This window comes from Crocodylus porosus, unplaced genomic scaffold (genome assembly GCF_001723895.1).
Source record: "Crocodylus porosus isolate Cpor-Errol unplaced genomic scaffold, CroPor_comp1, whole genome shotgun sequence".
NCBI lineage: Eukaryota > Metazoa > Chordata > Crocodylia > Crocodylidae > Crocodylus > Crocodylus porosus.
The window spans coordinates 34,761,426-34,782,939 of NW_017728949.1; the positions used below are offsets into that span (position 1 = coordinate 34,761,426).

General features: G+C 39.9%; 1 protein-coding gene across 1 annotated transcript in view; it reads left to right on the forward strand.

Annotated features, from left to right (window-relative positions):
* The first annotated feature begins 975 nt into the window (after positions 1-975).
* LOC109322475 (nck-associated protein 1-like) overlaps positions 976-21,514 on the forward strand; it is a 26,994-nt gene continuing 6,455 nt past the window's right edge. Inside the window, exons 1-2 of the mRNA XM_019553527.1 lie at positions 976-987; positions 2,418-2,528. Coding sequence (XP_019409072.1) covers positions 976-987; positions 2,418-2,528 — 123 coding nt within the window. The remainder of the gene's footprint in view (positions 988-2,417; positions 2,529-21,514) is intronic.

Consider the following 21,514-nt stretch of genomic DNA (forward strand, 5'->3'; position numbering starts at 1 on the left):
CCCTTCAGTAATTAGATTCTATACGTGGAAAACTGTAAGAAATTTATAAATTTTCTATGTCTAGAACATTTATTGCGGAGCTGTATTACATTCAGGGTCTTCTTGTATTCAGTTAAATGTGGTAATACACATAGATGTACTGCATTCGGACCAAGAATGCTGATGATTAAGCTAGAGCACATTATGGGCAATCTGTTCCTGAGTGACAGCATCCACATTGCGGTTAACAGATTTTTAACTTGCATACATGGGTTTAATGGTTTCTTTTTCATGAGTGTTCCTTGTGAGACTCTCTAGAGAGCATTGTCAAATACTTTAGTCTAAAACTTGTAAATTAAACTGAGATGCCCTTAAGTTGTGATGCAGACAACACGTGACATTCTCCTAAGGTTTTGAACCTTAAACTAGAAAACTTAAATTGTTTTAACTTGTTGACTCTTTGCCTGTGGTATCACAATAGCTTCCACTTTTGAAAATGGCGTAATAGTTTTAAAAATAACTACAGTACAGGCCAGTTTTCTTTGTATAAATACAATTCAGCCTGTATTCCTTTCTTTCTGAGAATGTTGAAGCCAACAGTTCATATTTCAAAGTTAAGATATGAGCATTATTGCATGTTTGTTTTTTTTAAATGTGAACACTTGAATTACTTAGAAGTGGTATTTTAAGAAAACTTAGTATTTGTTCTCCACAGTAAAGCTAGCAGCTGTGAATGTTAGTGCCCAAGTGTAGACACATTAGCAGAGTTTTTGGTCATCTTTTAAGTCTGTTTGTAACTTGAGCAGGACTCTTAGAATTCTAAAATAATGACTTTGCTTTTTTTATTCTTGGCTACCGTTTCTTTTTCAGGTATGTAAAATTTCACTGAGTTTCTCTCCTGTTCTTATAGTTGCATGTGCTGTTTGTTAACCTCTCTTCCTCTCCTCTCCCCACCCCAACCTAAGCTTGGTTTGGAAAAAATATTGAAGAGGTGACATGATGGAACATGTATGGGACTTGGAACATTGTTATACAATAGTGAATTATGATACTTAAATATATTTAAGTTTATGTATATTAGACTAATGGCTATCCAATATAAAATATGTTAAATACTGTAGCATATAGTCTTAACCTTTTGTCTGTTGACAGTAGATGATAGAACATTAGTTCACTTAAACGTAACGCATGCCAGAGTTTGAGAATCTTCTGTTTACATGTAATTTTTTCTCTCTTTATTACAATGCTTTCCCAGCAAGGACAAGTTTGGAAGGTTTGCAAAGCTTTTCACCTTCCCTTTGCCCGCTTGCCCGCTTTCAGATCAGTCTCATATTCCATGACTTCTGTCTCTATAATTCACACTACAGCCACAGAAAACAATGTAGAAAAGTAAAAATGAGCTGTCATTCTAGTTCACTCTGTTGTCTAGAAGCACACAGCATGTGATTTGTAGTTCTGCATGAGACACGGGCCCTTTCAGCAAATCTCTATTGGAAATGTTAAACAGATTTGAATATATTTTTAACACAGCAGTTTGTCCAGTAGTAACAGATTCACCAATAAAATACAGTCAAAGCAGTGATCAATTCTGCTGCATTGTTCGGTGTTCACTGTAGTCCAGAAGAGCAGTATATTTTTAACAAGTTAGAAATTAAGTTAGCAAGGGTCACCATCCTCTTATGTAGATGCTTATCGCTTGTTTGCACACAGAACCCTGTCCTGTTGATGAGAGCAGATATTTTTTAAAAATAATTTAACTCATTTTAGTTGAGTTCCATTTTTTAATCAAATTCCATATGTTTGTAGTGCTGTTTTTAAAGTACAGCCTATAAATTAGCATTTACTGTAATAGAATAAAGGAGATGGTCAAAATTTAATTTACATAGCAAGTTTGCATGTTCCTAACTTTTGGAAATAAACTTTTACTTAAGGCAAGTATTGGTGGCTTAATTATGGGATGGAGAACAATTTTGCAGAATATAACGGAAGAAAAACAAACATTGTTTTTTATTTTGTTTCACATAGGATACACTAATTATTTAAAATGCCCAGCACTGTCTGCTATGGTTGATGATATGATTGCATTTTTTAACAGTTTATAAAGCTTCAGGTGAATACAACCCTACCTCAGATCACACATAGAAGTAAAAATATCTCTTTCTTCTTTTAGGACTGAGCTTTTTCCCCTCACTGCTGTTCTGCACTAACTGCTTTGAAACTTCCATGCATTTTTTTCAGTAGAAGAGCATCTCTGTACTGTCTCCCATTGCATATTCCAGCTGTGACAATCCCTGCACTTTGCCTACTCATTTTATCACCTGCTCACTAAAAAAAAAAAAATGAATTTTTCTAGTTTCTGACTGCAGACTTGCTACAATTACTTGGTCTTAGCAAAACGAATATATTTCAGTTCATTTTTTTTAATTCTTTTTTTGTAGGCATGTGGCGATCCCAAAGCAAAACCATCATATCTTATTGATAAGAACCTGGAATCTGCTGTCAAATTCATAGTCAGAAAGTTTCCAGCAGTAGAAACACGCAACAACAATGTAAGTAACCAAATGGCTACATTTTATAAACAAAATGAAAATGGTTCTCTTGGGCATTGCCTTTCTCTTCTTTTTGAGGAATGTACAGGTTCTAAAGCAGTGGATATTGGCAAATGTTAAATTGGAAAAAAAGTTTAAATGGATTTCTGATCTATATGACAGTTCCTTTAATTTAGTCCACCCAAGAAAAGAAGAGAGTTGATCTCTATTTCTAACGCTTTTATTGGGTTTGTGTTTTCTCCTTCCCTGCTTTAACTGTTCATTTAAGGCATTTTTAATATTTAACTTCATAAGGAGAAGACTAAAATTGCCTTCTGACAATACTCTTCTAGTTGTCCAAAGTTGTGATGGGACCCTGTGAGAGTGGGAAAGAACTAACACATCGGGAACAGCCAGGACACCTGGGTTATGTGACAAGTCAGTTTGCATAAAAATGTATGCCAGTGGAATATCTCTTTCGTATGTTTGTAGTGCTGTTTTTAAAATACAGCCTATAAATTAACATTTACTGTAACTTAGAATAAAGGCGATGATCTTCAAAGTGCAGGGAAACACTGAAGTACAGTAAGTTGAACTGTAACTTCTTTCCAAAAATATATTGTTTCTCTCCTCTTCCTGGTTTTTATGTGTAGCTTAGGCGGTATATGGAATTGTGTTTTACACCACTGTTGGTGATACAGCATTGTTGAATTCAACTTTGTGGCCTGTTAGGGAAATTAGATTGTGATTGTTTCTCTTAGCAGAAGGATGTCCATTTATTTGTTCACAGTTGAAAGTAATGGGGAAGATTTGTTCTTGACATGCTTATTTTTCTTTTCAAAGGTGGAAAGGGGAGGTAGGTACTGTAATGGGTTTGCATGTTCTGCGCATGCAAATATTTGCATGATTGCTTTAGAACTCTCATTTTTAATGTAATTATTTAGGCCCACTTTGAGCATTCTTCTGTTTCTGCTATTGTCCATTTAGCAGCATTAAATTATATTTAGTGTTTAATTTCTGTTCCAGTGGCTTCTAGAATGCCAACACTATACCTTAAGCAATGCCAAAAATAAACTAAAAGTTTTTTGGGGGTTTTTTTCTTTCTGATGAGGAAACTGTTTTCAATGAGGAAGCCTTAGCAACAATGCACTCCCTCGTGTTCTTGCACATATTTGCATTATTGATGATTTTTAATGCTTATTCATGTGTTTTGTCTGCTCTAATAATAATAATATATGGAAAACTATCTATCATAAACTATGTAGAAAGTAAAACTGATTTAACATTTTTAAGCTAGATCCAGTGAAGCCTGCTTTAATTCTCAAAACATTGCAATTGGGTTTTTAATAAAATATATTGCTGACACTGATGTTTCAGTTAAAACATCATTACAAGTATACATGGTAAATATTTATACTTGGGTACGTATAGATTAAGACACAACTAACCATAGAAGCCTATACAGTGAGTGCTCTGAAATTTATATATGCTGATTAGAAAACAGTTAAAGTGTTTCATTTGATACAAATTGTCAAAATTCAAAGTGGGGTGGGGTTTTTTTGTTTGTTTTTACTTTCCATTCCTTGATTATCTTTAATGGATTTAGAATGGGGTTGTATTATCCTGGGTGAACGTATAAAAAGATAAATTTTTGTGATTTCTAAGTGTGAGAGTGGGAAAATTTAAATCAGTGGAGGTCAAGAGGATATATTTTTTTCACTAAAGATCTGGGTCATTCCCCTGTTCTAGAGTTTCAGTGGTTGCTTGGTTCCTTTTGCTCACCTTCAGAAGTTCTGCTGTCATGGTCAGAAAAGCAGGCAGTTACCTATTATGCAACGTCCAATGCAGTGAATTTCTAAGTGAAATCTTGGGTATGCAGAAAAGGAAGCACTTTTCCCAAATAGAGTCCAAAACGAAGTTAGGATGTTAGGATGCTTACAAAGTGCTGGCTTCCTTTTGTGGATGTTTTTGTTCACAAAAAAAGAAACTTCTTCAGGAATTAAGAATGTGTGACTCAGTGGTAGCAGGAAGAGGCTAGTTATCACCCCTTCCTCTTCCTTTGTCCTTCCTCCCAACTTAAGGGTTATTGTGCACTACATTAGTAAAGCACGCTAACAGAGTTTCTGATAAGGAAGCAGATGTTGAAAGGCCTGTAAGGGATAAGGAGCTTATTGGCACAGAAACCATCAGTAAATAAAACACTGCTGTGTATTACTGGGGAGATAACAACAGTTGAATGAGCACAGCATACATTTTCCTTCTAACAAGAATTCTTGACAGCTTTGTATGAAGCCTCAAATTTTGCAATTTCAGGTATAGCTATTGACACTGTTCAGCACAATCTATCCAGGTCTTTCAGTTCAAGCAAAAATATCTGTATTTATACTGGCTGTCTGCAGATTATACTGTCAATCAAACAAGTTTGTACACAACCAGAAAATCATAAGCATTGACTTGGTGTTTGAATCTTCCCTCACCCGTACCCACACCCCTGCTTCCTAATCTGGGGAAAAAGAACATATTTTTGGTTTTAAAAAAAAGTCAGGACATATTGCAAAATCCTTTGGATTGTTACTCGAGTACACAATAGATCTTGATGTAACGGTGATTCATGTTGTAGCAAATTTATTCCTTGAGCATAAAAGTTACTTTTAGTTAAAAATGTAACCAAGCAAAACACAGGGAAGAAAGGTTTTCAAGTCTTAGTCCATTAACTAGTCAGGTCTTCAGTTTTGTCCCTAAACAGCATTCTCATTTATCAACTTCCCTTTTTTTATTCAAAGTCATATGTAATGCACAATTTTATACTCAGTAAATGCTGAGCTGGCTGGACAGATGTACTAGGCTTTTAAAATGGATAACGTTCTGAATTAAATTGCGCACACCCCATAATTTTTTTCAGTTGTCTTGATGTGGTAAATTATGACAGACTCCTTCAGAAAAATACGTTATTTGTAGAAAACTGCATCTTAAATTGGAAAAGTTTGATGAGAAGGAACAAGCCCAGGATTCCTTTGGTGTATTTTGATGAGAGAATTTGAGCAATCACCCTCTGTTTGTCAGCCTTAATATTGGCTAAGGGACAATTTCTGTATTTTTTTGACTGGTAGGTGTTCATCGATATTTAAATTGCGCTTTGAACACCCCTATGAGAAACGAGTACCAGAAAAATTCTTGTCTTTGTTGTTTGCTCAAACAATGAAAAAGCTACAACCATTTTCACGTCCTTTACTCTGAGTTTTTGAAGCATCTTTAGGTACATTGACAGAATAATTTGGCATGTGCAATCAGTAGAACTAAGTAGAGACATTGTTTTCTTGGAAGTGCTGTTCAGGCATTGTGCATGTTCAAGCAGTCATTTAGTCATTTGCTGTCTTTGATCCTTACGGTTCCTCTGAATTGTTCCTCTATTTTCACATAAAACATTTAAAAGTGGATTTGAAATTTAAAATTTATTTAAGGCATAGTGAAGGAGAAGTTTTATAGCAACTTATTTTAAACTATTGCTTTGGAACCCTGTTGAAGACTGTATTAGCATAAAGACTCAATTTTAAACTGTTTTTAACATCTGAATTTGGCATATTTTTAGGCATCAATGATGAACAGAGTATTTTGAATGTAGCCTTTTCTAGAAACTTTTAACAAAAGCTTGGTATACCAAGGACTTTAAATTTGTACATTGTTTCAGCGTTTGAAAATGTCTGAAGTTAAATGTCAGGTATCCAGGTTGTAGCTATACTGATGTAGAGGCAAAAGGAATCAAAAACTTGGGGAAGAGGTGATATCTTCTATTAGACCAATTTCATATTTTCAAAAAACATTTCTTTTCTGAAAGCTTGCAAATAAAGACTTTTTTGGCAAATATCTAGTTGGTTTAATAAAAGATACCACCCTCTGCCACGAGTTTTGTTTCCTTTTGAAATAAAATACTCTGCTTTTTCATGTAAATAGACTGTTTTTATTTGATGGTTATCTAATCTCAATAAAGCTAAGTGTTCCCTGTCCTTTGAGATGTAGCCCTTTCTGCTGTGTTGTTTGACTACTGTAATAGGGAGTTTTTAGTTAACTTTCCTCCTACCTGCAACTTTTAGCATGTCAGATAAATTTGAATCAGATAAATTCATATGCAGATATCTGGCAATCTTTTGTTCACAGCATTGATCAGCGGTTTTAATGTTTATTTCAGATACTGCAAGGATCAAAATATTTGAAGGTTGAGAAACAAAGTGAAGTAACTAGCCAATTTTTAGAACCTGGTTATCAAATGCTTTGCCCGTTTTCCAAATTAATTCTGACTAGTGCAAATTCTTAAACCACTTCCTTCTTAAGAATCCAATGACATTTGATTCAACCCCAGTTATTCTAAACTAGTGTGCTATGGAATACTTTTAAGGGTGGCGTACAATATGGGCACGAAGTGTGCAAACACCTACACATGATTCATAAGATAAATCCAGAGATTTCAAATAAGGATGTATAGTGTCAAAGCATGTTACTCTGTTGTGGTCTTTCTGAGTTCTTTGCAACAGAAAAATTGCTGTATTTGCTTTCACTCGTTTTTTTTTTAAGTATGGAAAAATAAGAGCTAGCATTTTTTGAGGGGTGCCTCAAGTCTGAGGAGTGCCTTGAGGTTGAGAACCACTGTTCTACCCTACACTCCAGTCACTCATGTCTCCACCCATTCTGTTTTTGATTTCCAGAATGTTGTTTCCTGGAAGGTTTATAAGCTTAGGAATAATTCAGCTGCTTGAGGTCAATCTGTAGCTCAAAGGTTCCCAGCCCCTGGCCATGGCCCAGTACTGGGCTGCAAAGGGTTGGCTGCTGGACTGGAAGTCTGGAAGTGACCAGCATACCGCGGAGGGGCAGCCAACCCTTTGCAGTACTCAGTATAAAAAAGGGTTGGCTGCTGCTCTGCGGTATGCCGGTCACTTCCAGACCGCAGCTTGCCAGTCCTCAATTTGCAGGTTCGCAGTCACTTCTGGTCCGCCGTTTGCCAGTCCACAAGCTAAAAAGGTTGGGAAACCCCTGCTGTAAATGAAAATTCAGCCCAACTCATTTAATATCATCTTTCAGCTAGATGTTAACGTATGTACCAACTACTGATGTTTACTAAATATGTCAGCCTATAACTCTAGTAGGCTAAGATTTTTCTGGGGTAAAAGTGTTACAACAGTGATACATGTTCTCATACGGCAAGTTTTATTTTTGTGAAACTTAAGAAATAAAATTTTGTAGAATTCCAAGCAAGAAGGATTAGAGAAATATTTTATCCTGGTGCATTTGAATCTTTCATTAAGGAGAAACGTATGTCTTGAAGAACTTCTAAAATATTAAGGAAGAAAAGTAAAATACCTTTATTTTAAGCTGCAAAATGAAAGTCTCTATGCACATGCTTTCATTCTAGGCTAGAAGGCAAGTTATTTTGCAGCTGTATATTTCTCAGGAAGAGACTGTTATACCAATTCATCAGTTCCCAGTACTTTGTCTGATTTGGGCATGGTATGTATGGTGTGGTGTTTAATCTTGTGGCCTTTTCTAAGGATTTAACACTGCAGCAGTGAAGTTTCACTAGAAGAGGGAAGGAATTATTTAGTGGCATTGCAGAGTTAAGTGTCTTGTTTTTTTCTTGAGCTATAGGGTCTCAGTAGCCTGTCTAGTTTGAAGAAAGCCCTTTTATCAACTGATAATGGTGCAGAGCTAGCAGCATCATTTTATAGATGGTTTGTCTATATTACACTGTGCAGCTGACATAGCTATGCTGGCAAAACACACTTGGCTTACAGGAGAAGGCTTCTGCCTTTTGAAGAGACTAGATATAAATAATGGCTGAAAGATGCAACTCTGCTGCTGGCAGGATTGTATCTATCCAGGGTATTCTGCAGTATAATTCAAGGGGTAGCAACTTCCTACTAGAGCAGTGTCTTTAGGGACCCTTTTGGTTTTTTCCCATTGTTTTCTGTTAGCAATGAAGTTCAGTACTGCTACAACATTCCATTAATAGAAGCCAGTTTATTGACAGTCAGAAACACGATAGTGGCTACACCTATGCAAGACATTACGTCAGAGCAAAAACCATGATGTTGTAGCTACATGGCTGTAGCAACATGTTCCCTCAATATAGTGCGTCACTATGGTGACATAGTGGCTAAAACTAACCGTGCACTGTGCAGATGGTGAAGTACAGGCTGCTACTGTGCTACTTCCAAAGGGAAGTACTAAATGATGGTGCAGTAACAAGGGCACCATAGGAACATGTGTAGATGCACCCAGTGTCAACTAACTACTTAGGAAAAGAACAGACAAGATGCTTGAAAAAGTATAAGTAGTTGAAACTCATAAGCATATTGGAGTGGGGCAGGGAATGAACATCTAGCAATAGGAAATATTCATTTCTTATAGTTTGGAAGTGTTACATGTTATAAATTTAAGTCTTAATATAACATTTGAGAGTACCAAATTGGAGGAGCAGTCATTAGTTGCCAGAGCTGCCTAATCCATCTGATTTTAAAAGTCCTTTTTTAAGAGTCTTTTGGGAAGAGAGATTTGTGGCTTATGTCGGTTTGAGTTCAGCTCTTGAGGAAATCAATTAAAAGCTTGTGTATGGAGGCAGGGTGGGAGGATGTTTTCCTTCAAATATCTTTGCTTTCATTCAGAATAGTATGTAGGTAAAGGTATTTTGCAAGGTATGTTACAGTGCCTTTATGCAAAGGTCTGAGAATAACATTCTGTAAGAGGGTGTGTCTGTGTGTTACCATCTATACCAGGGTTGTCAAAATGTGCAGCCCCATGGGCTGCATCCAGCCCTTAGAGATGCTTAATCTGGCCAGGGAATTTGGGGACAGAGGTAGCAGGATGGTGAAGACTGCTGTAAAATCCGGGGCCCCATTGGTTATGGCTGTTAGTGGCAAGGGGACAAGTGAAGACTGTGACCTGTTCACCCTGTCACCAGCTCCATGACAGCAAGTGACTACTTGGTTCACAGCTACTTTCCCTCCCACCTGTTGCTGCAACTGCTGACCCTACTGCCTCTACCAGTTGCCCTGTGGATCCTGCATGGGGTGAGTCTAACACCTCTGTTCTGTACCCTGAAAGAAACCAAGGGATTGTTATTGAAATTAAATTCACTGTACTCAAGTCTTAGCATGTTTTGTCCAAAGACAAGGTTCTTTTATAAAGGGATTAGCTATTATCTCTCCTTAGTGAATGGGAAATTTTAGATATTTAGAGGTGAGTTAACTTGCCTATGTCTCTAGTTTCCTGTTTATTGGGCCTGCTTCCTGCTAAACATATTGGATATTCCAGGTTCTCCATGAGAATACAAACACTGTCTGACAGCAGAATGTATATCAACCTCAATTTAGCCTGAGATTCTCAAACTGAGTCTATCAAAGAAAAGTTCATGCAACTTCTCTGAAATGGTTGTAAAGTAGAAAAAATAAATTCTTTGTTTAGTGATGGGTTCTGATTATATTTTTTACATATCTGCTCTCCATTGCATATTCTTTAAAAGGTCCCCAGCTGAACTCAACGTAGTAATGGAAGAAGGGTATGTCAACAAGTTACCCTGTATGATGTGAAAATACATCCCAAAATTTTAGTTTTTTACTTGTACTGTCTTCACAGAAGAAATGCTAATTGTTGTGGGGGGAACCCTTTATTTAGAGACAGTTGCTCTGGAACAAGCTCGGATCACCATCCTTTCCCAAGCTTATGTATGTCTAGTATATATCTTTCATGCCCCACAGAATATTTGATTTGCCTGTCAGTATTTTTTTTATGTTATCACTGAAATTTTTTCTTGATCTCTCTACTAAGCAATATTTTACTAGTGAATTTAGACAGTCTGAGATTGAGGGACATGCATGTATCCTCATTTCGATAATACTTTATACAGAGAGAGAGAGAGCAGAAGGGTGTGAAGGAGGTGTTTACAGCTGAGCAGACAGATAAAGATTTCTCACTTGGAAATAGACAAAAAAATAAAAAAAAAATTCTTGGAAGAATTTAGGATACATTTAGAAGCTATTGTAAATGTTGGCATGCCAGTGGAGCTTCTTTGGCATGCCTAAGGACATCAATTTTAAAATAATACTTTGTGAACATTTTTCACATAATACATTATAACAGAGACTTGTGACCATTTTCCCTCAATCCTGCACTTTTGGTGGTCTGATCATTTTGCCTTTGAAGTCAGTATCCCCTTTTTTGCATATTACACAGTGGTAGCTTACAGAAATATTACCGATAGAAAATGCAGTTTGTAAAGCCTTAAGTGGCAGTGGACAATTATTGGCATTTATAGCTCGCAAGAGTAATTTTACTCTGCATTTAAAATACCACAGATTTCAAGTTGATGTCTGTTTTAAGACTTTTAGCAAGGTTGTACTCCAAACTGTAATTGTGGACAGTTGAGTTAGGCTGCATGTAAAATAATTCCAGGGTGAATCCTGAGGGAGTGCAGTGTGGCATGATTGCATCCCCCTTTCATAACACGATGTGGGAGCATCTGCAGAGGATATTTTTAGGTCCTAAAGCAGGTATGAATCCTACCCTCCCCCATCCCAACACCCCATCCCCTCCATGCTCAGTGGCACTGCACATTCCTGTCCCTCCCCTTCTCCTCCCATCCCTGACTGCCCTAGGTGCCAGAGGGAGCTCCAGAGTTTCTCTTGTTCTGCTTCAGCCAGGGTACGCAAGGAACTGGGCTCAGCTGGGGACAGTAGCATTGTTGGCAGGTTCCCCCTTCCTGAGTCTGCTCCTGGGTTGGGGAAAACATATTGTAGGGAGAGGGAGAGGAACAAAATTGGGCAGGGAAGAGGAACCCGCTTGCTCCCAATTACTGTTACTGACCCTGGCTGAAGTAGGGCAGGAGTGGCTCTGGGGCTCCAGGTCAGGTAGTTCCTTGCAGGGCAGGGGAAATGAAAGAGGTGGGGCCATGGCACTGAGTACAGATCATTAGCAGCCATTGATCTTGGGAAACCATGGAGATGGTGCCTTTGTGTTGTCAGGTACCACCACAGCTACATGAATGACTGAGGAATCTGATGCATGACAAGCAGACCCTCTGGCAGGTTGCACATACCAACTCAGTTGCACTTGTGCTGGCATGCTGACTAGCATCTTGTCTTGCCTGCCTCTGATGCCTCTTCTCTATCTCATCATTGACCCTCTCCATCTCAGTGACGTAGGCCATGCTTAGCACCACTTGCAGCAGTCCAGAGCAGTTGATTCCCAGTGTTGGTCATCTATATGCAGCTCATGAAGCTTTTTCTTGTAGACATCAACAAAATGGAGTTTGGGCCATCCAAGTTGATATTTGTCAGTGGCCTGTTCACCGTGGAGTATGTCCTTGGGAAGTCAGACATTGCTTATGTGATTCACATGTCCTAACCAACGGAGGTATCTCTGTCTCAAGAAGCATGAATATACTGGGTATCTTGGCCCATTCCAGAACAGTAAAGTTGGAGATTTTATCAGACCATATTATGCCCAGAATATGGCAGAGACATCAAGAATAGAAACTGTTTAGTTTTTTCTCTTCCTTGGCATAAGGGGTCTGCATTTCACTGCCATACAATAGTGAGCTAAGTAAGCAAGCATGGTAGATGGGCATCTTTGTCAATAGAGTGAGTGCTCTGTTAAAGTTTAGCCATTGTGTTGCTTGCCTTTCTGATGCAAGCATTAATTTCCACTTTCAAGCTAAGATTTTGCAAGAAGGTGGAGCCCAGTAAGCAATTGTTTTAATCACTTCCATGCTGTCATCATTTACTCTAACTTCAAGAGGGTGATCAACACAAAGCATGGAAAAAGCAATCCATAAGACTTTGTTTGCAGTGCTGCTTCTGAATGACTAACACTTGCTGCATCATTAGCAAAGAGCATTTCACAGACAAGAGTTTCTCGGGTTTTCGTTTTCGCTTTGAGATGAGCGAAGTTAAGGAATTTCCCATTGGATCTGGTTCAAAGGTATACTGCGGAAGGGCCTCTGAATGCATATTTGAGTAGGACAGTGAAGAAAATCCCAAAAATGTTTGGAGCTAGGACACAGCCTTATTTGACACCACTCTTAATTTTGAATTCTTCCTAACATGACCCATCAAACTGAACTATTCAACTCGTGCCAACATGGGAAGGACTTAATTATTCTCAGAAGCTTGAGAAGGCAGCAAATGTTACTCAGGATTTGGAACAAGCCATCTCTGCTGACAAGATGAAAAGCTCTGGTGTGATCATCCAAGGTGGGGGGTGGGGAATACTTACCTTCATTAAAAAAAGAAAAAAAGCCCTTCCCCATTGTTTCCCTCTTCTCTCTAGGGCTTATAGAAACAGAATGGTGACTGGATCTGTTGCATGCATCCAGAAGTAGGGACATATAGATGTCCATGAAAGTAGATGGCTCTTTTAGAATCCTGACTACAGAGCTGAGGAGCAGTTGTCAAAAGAAGCTGTCTTAAGAAGGTTCATTTTTCAGTATTAACAAAAGGGCAGAGGTTTATCAGCACTAAGGAAATAACAGCTTAGTTCCTTTGACCCGTTCCATTCACACTATCTTTAGACGCACAGGACCAGATTTTAAAAGAGCTTAGCTCTTTCATTTAGACACCCAAGCTGTTAATTAAAAAAACTAACCCTAAAGGGCAAGAGGGAAATCCTAGCATAGAGTGACCATATTATTTTAAAGAAAATCCGAGACATGACCCCCTGCCCTACCCTAGCAGCACTGCTGCAGGGAGGCAGGGATACTGTCTGGTGGGGAGGCCTGGTGTGCCATGCTATTCCACCTCCCCACTGGACTGTGCCCTGTACCCTGCAGTTCCAGGATTTTGGTTTCAATTTTCAACAACCACCCAGGACCAGCCTATGAAATCTGGAACTGTCCTGGTCAAATTGGGACATATGGTCACCCTATCCTAGTGTCATTTATGTTCATAAGGATTTTCGTAGGGTTGGATGGATGTTGTAGCTGTGACGGTCCAGAAAATGTGGAAGAGGCAAGGATTTTTGTGGGTGATATCTTTTATTGGACCATCTGCACAGTTGGAAGAGATTTAGACAAGCTTTTGGGGACAAAGTATCCCCTTTCTCAGATCTGAGAAGGGAACGGGTACAGCTTGAACTAAGTAACAGACAGGTCATTGTTCTGTCTAAAACTCCATATGTCAGTAGAATGCAGTAAGAAGGTTAACTTGATTAGTGGAAGGTCAAGGCCATTCATGGGAGGTAGAGGTTCATTATCGCCTGTGGCAGGGGCGGGCAAAATGGTGGGTCCGGCCAGTGGCTGGACTCCATTTTCCAGCAGGCCCTGTTTGGACTGCTCCTGGCTGGTCTCCATGGACACCCCAGAAGCAGCAGGGCTATGACAGGCATTTCCATGGAGACCGGCCTGGAGTGGCACACGCAGGATGCGTAATTGGGCAGGGAGCTGCTTTGGAGCTGGGATCTCTCAGCAGTGACAGCATGGGGCAAGAGCCAGGGCATAGATCTGCAAGTCACTGCCTGCAGGCCTTTTCCCGTGGAACTCATGCTCGTCTCAGGTGTGTGGGCAGCAGATTGCAGTTGTGCCCTGGCCAGTCTGTGCCCTGGCCCCCCCCCCAAAAAAAAAAATCAGGGTCTCCCTGGCCCTGCCTGCCCATTTCACTCTCACTTGCAGCCCCATCCTGGCTGCCAGGCCATGCAGCCTGCTTGCATAGATAGTGTCCCCAGCAGTGGGTGTGGAGTGGATGGGTCAGGGTGCCCAGGCAGTGGGGTTGAGTCCAGTGGCAGCAGCCAGAAGGAGCTGCTGGGAAATGGAGTCTGTCGCAGACCAGACTCCGCCCACCTCTGGCCTGTGGAATGGAGAGGCATTAGCAGAAGTAACGCGCAAGTTAAGATGACCCATAAAGTCGATATCAGTTTTGTTCCTAGTTTTTAAAATCCGGTAAGATATGAATTTTTGTTCCCATCTTCTGAAGTTGTTTTGTAAATTTTCTCTTGAGCGCAAGGATTGTGAGGTCAGAAAGCGAGTAAGTGTTCTAGGAAAAATGTTCTCCTACCTATGATCATGTGTCTTTGTCTTATCTGTTTTTCTTGTGATCATTCATTCTGGTGTGTAATTTTTGTCTAGTTTCTGCTACATAGTTTCCATAGTATTGGAAAAATATCTTGGAGTTTAGAATGAGAGTTTTACGCTGTGTTTGGCTTTAAAAATATTGGCTACTTGTTAGAAAATAATATAGTAATCAACTTATCCTCACGTTTACAAAGCTTGGGACAGGCTGCTTTTTACTAGAGAAACAATTTCAGCTGAAAATACTTAAAGGATTAAAAATATGCTTACAAATAATTTAATTTCTTTTTTTCAGTTTCTCTGAAATACTGTATCTTACTTTGACAAACACCCACTTCCCAGATAAGTCACTGCAGCCTTAAAGGAGAAAAGTCTTAATAAAGTTCATTGTAACTTGCAACTAAGCCAGAAATACACATGGGATAGTCTTTTTACTTCACTGTGCGTATTATTTCTGTGTCATAAAGGTACTTGAATAGTTTTTGTTCATGTTTTGACATAATTGGATAGCTTTAATGTCAAAATACTAAAAAACCCTCCAGAGCCCACTGATGCAGCACTTCTTAACATAAGAGGATTAAGACACTGGATCCATGCATGGGATATCCTATACCTTAGCTGCCCCAAGTGAAAGTTGCAGGTACAGATTTATCTTTAATCTGTTACACTTCCAATCTAGGCTAATTTCTTTCCAGGGCAAGATCATTTATGTTAAATTGACTGAGTTTTCCCTTCATGACATGTCTTCAAACTGACATGGGGCCCCAGACCAGATCTGCATTGTGGGGCTCCTAGCAGGCTGGATCCACCAAAACATGAATGCTATCACTGTGGGGTTGGGCTGGTGTAGTACAGGGTGTGGCAGGGGCTGGAGTGGAGGCAGCACAGAGTCTGGCAGTGACAGGAGTGGGAGTGGTACAAGGTCTGGTTGGGGCAGGAGTGGAGGCAGAGGCAGAGCAGGGAACAGCGCAGGATCCAGCAGCGGCTAGAGCATAAGTTCTGGCAGAAGTCAGGGTAGGACAGGGTCCAGCACAGGATGGAGAGTTAAGTCCAGCAGGAGTGAAGCCAGTGCAGGGTCTGGCAGCAGCTGGAGTGCAGGGCCCGACAAGGGTGGGGGAAACAGGAGTGTAAGGTCCAGCAGCAGTAAATTGAGGTCACCACAGCAGTTATGCCCACCAGGGCCAAAGAGCGCAACTTCCAGTGCCCTCTGGTGTGCCAGATAGAGAGGCTCTGTGTGCCAAATCCAGCCCATGGGCCAGATGTTTAGCATCCCTGTCCTAAAAGATTAGTCAGGATTAGATACCTTGAACCAGTTTTGACAAGGTTCTTTGGGTAAATATGATATCTTTTATAGACCGATCTAAATAGTTGGAAAAATTGTTCTTTGCTAGCTTCCAGGTACAGACAGCCTTCTTCAGGCACAGGGAAAGTTTGTGCCTGAAGGACAGTGTTTATACCTGAAAGCTTTCAAAGCAAATTTTCCAACTATATAGTTGATCTAATAAAAGATAACATATTTACCTGAAGAACCTTGTCTACTACCTATGTCCTTAGACCAACATGGCTACAACCAACAATCCTTGAACTAGTTTTTACTTTGATGCCAACGGCTTAGGTTTCCTATCATTGTTGGGACTGATCAAGTATTACATCATTGCTTCTTCCAAAACACAAATGACTTCTGTAACAGGGAAGTTCAGTAAAACTTGGTATTCCAGTTAATGCCTCATTAAGAGTGCAGTGCAACCAAATCAGCCCTTTTGAACTTCACTTGTGCTTCTATTTAGAATCAGATTTCTGCATTGCTTACTTCAATAACGTAAGAGCATTTAAACAAGTATTTAAAGGAATTCCATCAACTTGAAATGGGCTGGTTTTAAAGTATGCTAAAAGTCTGTTTCTGCCTTGACCTCAGGGCCCCTCTGTCAATTTTTGGTTCCTTTACCATAACGTTTTTCTTAGCTGATACTTTCAAAGACCAACACAAGCTGGCTATTGGATTGAAGGAGTAATAGTACACATGACTAAAATAGGGGAATAAGCTGTTTTTCTTTTAATGTTTCATTAGTCATCACAAATGTTTTTGAACATAGGCAGAAGATTTCAGACAAATGGTGACTTAAAGTATGTGATGCCCATGTGAATCTTTTCTTTTGAAGTGTTAAGGCATGCTAATTAATAACATCAACAAACAACCACCATAACAAAACAGAAATTAAAATTTTAAAAAGGTTGGGGCAGGAGTTGCTAACAGCAAATTGCAGATGGTTAATGGGAAATGTTTAAAGCCTCTAGAGTACTCTGCTTTTCCATGGAATAGATTAACCTCTTTATAATGTTGCATATCTTTCCAGTTCATAGCTGTGAACCCTAATACTTGATGCAGTTTGGAAGGGAGAAGCATCCAAATGCTACTTACCAAACAGACTATTACTATTAACCCTTGCTGTGTGAGGGCAGGAAGCAGAAGCTAAGTGAGGGAAGGGGAAGCTGAAGATCCCAGGCTGCCAGTAGCAGAAATGGGGCTGGGGGGATTGGCAAGTAGACAAGAGCCTGCAGGCTGCGTGGTAACCCCTGTTGGACCACGTACACTGTCCACCAGTTGGACAGCCCACCAGCCTGCGGTCCACCAGTTAGACAGCCCTGTTTTGTGATGTATGGAGCTGGTTTGGCTTTCAAGGAGGTGGCAGTAGATACACATTTTAAAAACTATTTGCCTCTTGTACTAGAAAATTGAGACTTTCTCTAGAACTGTAGACTGACAATCAGAGTCTGAGCCAGTGTTGTTTGTTTGTTTTAAATCATTAGCGTGAAACTTTAGTCTGTGGGACACTATATTGCTATATAGACAGCATATCTTAATAAATCTCTTTTGAACTCAGGTTTTTAAAAATTCTTGATATCATGTGTCCTACATAAAGGTAAACATATTTTATAATTTCATATCATGATTTTAATGCTCAGAGTCAAGTATCCAAAAACGTGTAAAATATTTATTTAAATTGCAACACTTAGGGGTAGGGACAACCTTTTTATTCTCTGTCTATGCAGCAGGTAACACAATGGCATTCAGGTCTGGAGCTGTCTCTTAGATGCAGTAGTAATACAAATAAAAAACAAAAGTTATGGGTTTAATAAAAAATTACTGGACTAGGTTCTGTGGTCAGTGTTACACAAGAGTTCACTTTACATGAGAGAAAGATCAGGTATGAAAATCATTCTGAGTTAACAACTGCTGTTGAGGCATCATGACTCACTGCTTCCTTCTGAATGATTAGCGAGTCACAAGAAAACACAAATTTTGATACTGAACATGGAGGACATGTCCTGTCAGAGTGATAACAAGACAACTAAATTAAATGGCTGCTGAAACGTAAGAGCTTAATACTTCAAAAGCTGCTAGTGCTGGCTTAACTTTACTTTTTGATTTCTAAGGTAGCACCCTTAAACTAATACTTAAGGGCTTATAAATACATTGCCCAAGCAGCATTATATATTCAGCATTTGTTTGTAAATAAGAGAGTATTACCTTTCCTGTATGACTTGTCCAGTCAGCTTTCTTTAATTGGAAATGGAAAAACAGATTAGAAAATATATTAATTGTATGTTGATTTTTTTTTCTAAATTTGATGGATTTTTTTTTTTTCAATTTGTTAGAGTTGCTGCTGTTACATTCCATTACCTCTGTCTCCCACCCCCATCCCCAAATATATTTTTAGGATAACAAGATGAGTAGTATAACAATTTAGCATACAGTATTTATTTGATTAGAAGATGAGGTCTTCCCCCCTCAGTTAACATGGGGGAAAGCCTCTCACTTTACTGTCGAGCATGAAGCTGCTGCAGCTCCAGCTGCAACCCAGGAGCAGCTGCCACCTGCTCTGCCCTGCCACCTCTGCACCTCACCACTCCTCCCCCACGGCCCCTAGTGCCTCTCCCCCACTCCGCTTCTACCTTTCCCTTTCTGCCACACTCCTCCTTACCTTCAGCTTGTTGCACAAGGAGGCTCTGTCCCTGCTGCAGTATGGGGCATGGATCCAGTCTGGCCCCATAGCAGCAGTGGTGGGGAGCCAGCGCTTCTGCTATGGGGCTAGGTTGAAAGAGCAGTGCTGGCTCTGCGTCGCTGCTGCAGGGATGGGCTGGAGCCATGCTCCATGCCCCCAGACTGCAGCAGCGATGGAGCCTGCCAGCACAGAGCAAAAGTAAGGGGAAGTGGAGGGGCAGGCAGGGAGGAGAGAGTTTGTTGGGGGGCAAGGCAGGAGGAAGGGAGGATGGGGACCTGAGGTTGCAGGTGACAGAAGCGGAATTGGGACAGCCTCAGGTGGTTGGGGGGCAGGCGCAGTGGCGGAGTAAGTGATGGGGGAACAGGTAGCAGGGGCAAGTTTCCTGCTTCTGTCACTGCCTGCCCTACCACTTCCACATTGCGTGCCTTCTACCACCTGCCCCCCACCATCCAAAACTGCCTACCATATAACTGCCCCTCTGCCTGCTCTACCATGTTTCCCTCCCCCACTGTCTGTCCTCCACTGCTTGCCCCATTACTGCCCTGCTCATCACCTTTCCCACCACCACCTGCAGTAATGGGGGAAGACAACAACTCTAAGATGATCCTCTAATAATTAGATTCTGTACATGGAAAATTATAATAAATTTATAATTTTTAATGTGTAAAATCTAATTGGGGGGGCGGGGGTCACTGCATTCATGGTTATCTTGTATTTGGGTAAATACGGTACCTTCTCCAGTAATTAACTTGCCTGCTGAGTTTAGAGTTATTAATTCTCTCAATCACCAAGAAAACAAACAAACAAACAAAAAACAGAAAAGGAAGCGGGGAGTCAGGAAGTTTCAAAGTATTCCCCACTATTTGAATTAAGGTAGCACTTAAAATCTCAGTCTGTGTTGGATAACACTAAAAGCAAAGAGACTGGAAGGCAGGAATCTAAGTTGTTGAAGAGAACTATTTCATGAGGTGGCTGGTATGGGTTTTTCTTTTGTTGTTCATTTTTTAAAGATTTTTAAAGAAAATAGATTGTAATGAAAAAAGTGTAGCACCTTTCTTCTAAGTAAGAAAACACATGGCAAATTGTCTTTAAGTTTCCAATATTTGAAAATAGCTTCAGATAACTTATAATAAGGTTGTAAGTAAATTAAAAATTTGGGGGTAACAGATGCAGTTAAGTTATGCCTTGGTGCATTGATTTTATATTAAAGTTCTTGAAGTTTTAATTTTACCACTTAGACCTGATGCATTCTATCACTTTAGATACTCTTCCTGAAAAATGAATACTGTCATTTTTGGTATATTTTAAGCTATTTTAGATATACAAAGTACAGTAACAAGTTTTATCATTTGATAATAGAGAAAGCATGATTATCTGTAATTGAAATGGTTCTTTAAGGTCTGCTGCTTAAGTGTTGATGTAACTACTTATACTAAATATTGAAAAAACAAAAATCTCAGAAGTCCTGCATTGCTGGCCTGGGAAGATCACCTAACTGTGTAAAATACAAAACTCTGACTCTGAAGATAGCAGCTGTTCAAGAAAGATATTCAGTACTATGAAATTAGCAATGGAAAAACTTGTTGCATTGGGTGTGGAAGGAGTACGCCCACATTCCTGAACACTAAACACCCAAGTAAAAAAACTAAGCACAGCATGCTATCAGCTGTCATTTTTAGCTGTTTTTCAAATCACGTTAATAAAAATTAAACTGTCCAATATCACCATTATCTGAGACGGTTACAGCATCTATTTCTTGTCACTTTGTGCTTTTAATGTTTTGGTTCATATAAAGTATACTGCTTTACACTTTCATAGCGCATTGGCTTAACTCTAAAATGATTGCTTTGACTTAATTTCAATATCATTTCATGTGGGAAGATACATTGCCAGTTAACAATGCACAACAGTGGTTCCATTTATGTTTAGAGAGATGCTGAAGAATTTACTTATACAAAATGTAATTGCCCATTGCTTATAAGCTGTTCTGAAGCTTGATGAGATTAAATGACTGGGAACATTTTCAGGCTTATTGTTTTACACCTTGTTCCAGCAGCACCTCCAGCTGGTCTCATCATTCTCCTTCATTTAATTTCCACAGTTGGGGTATTATTTCAGAACAGCTGGAGGGAAAATAACACCTGGTAAATCACTTACTTCACTTAGTGTTGCACCTGCCTATGAGTTGATAGTCTCCTACCTTAGCCTTGGACTGGTAGAGCCCTGCTTAACCCTAGATCAAATATTACAGTAGAGAAGGTGTCGAGTCTGGATGTGCCTAAAGCTGTCCAACAGTGATTTATATTTGGAATTTTGTTTCTACTCAGTTTAATAATGTGTTCCATTGTTTGGTATTGACAGGGTTATTACAATCCTTCTTTCAGATCTAGAATGAATCTTTTTGATCAGATTTAAATCCAGATATGATATTATTTGTTTTATGTAATTTTCTTTAATGGGTGATGATCATGTAGTAAAATAACTGCATAAATAAATGAAGAACTCTCTTTAATCCTTGCAATTTTTAGTTTTATCAGTTTGAGCATCAGTTGGATCAGGGGTGCGTAATTATTTCGGGTGGAGGGCTGTTTATCCAGTTTTGGTAAGCTGTCGAGGGCTGCATGGGTTGCCCGACCCCTTGACAGGTGCTGCCCCGCCTCCTGGTCACCATCTTGGGACCAGTGTCCCAGGGCCAGCACCAGTGGGGCCCAGAGCAGGGTGCAGGCTGGCAGGGGTCTGTGTAGCCAGGCTGGGCTGCACCAGCAGGGAGAGGGGGAACTGGCTTTGCTCCACAGAGCCCCTGCCAGCCGGGACTCTGTACACCTGCCACCCTGCTCCGGGCCCTGCTGGCACTGGGCCTGGGACACCAGTGTGGGCCCTGTGTTCCCACGCCCACTTACTCCCAGTGTCCCCCCCAACCCCGCGGTACAGGTGGGGGCAGAACACAGCCCCAACCC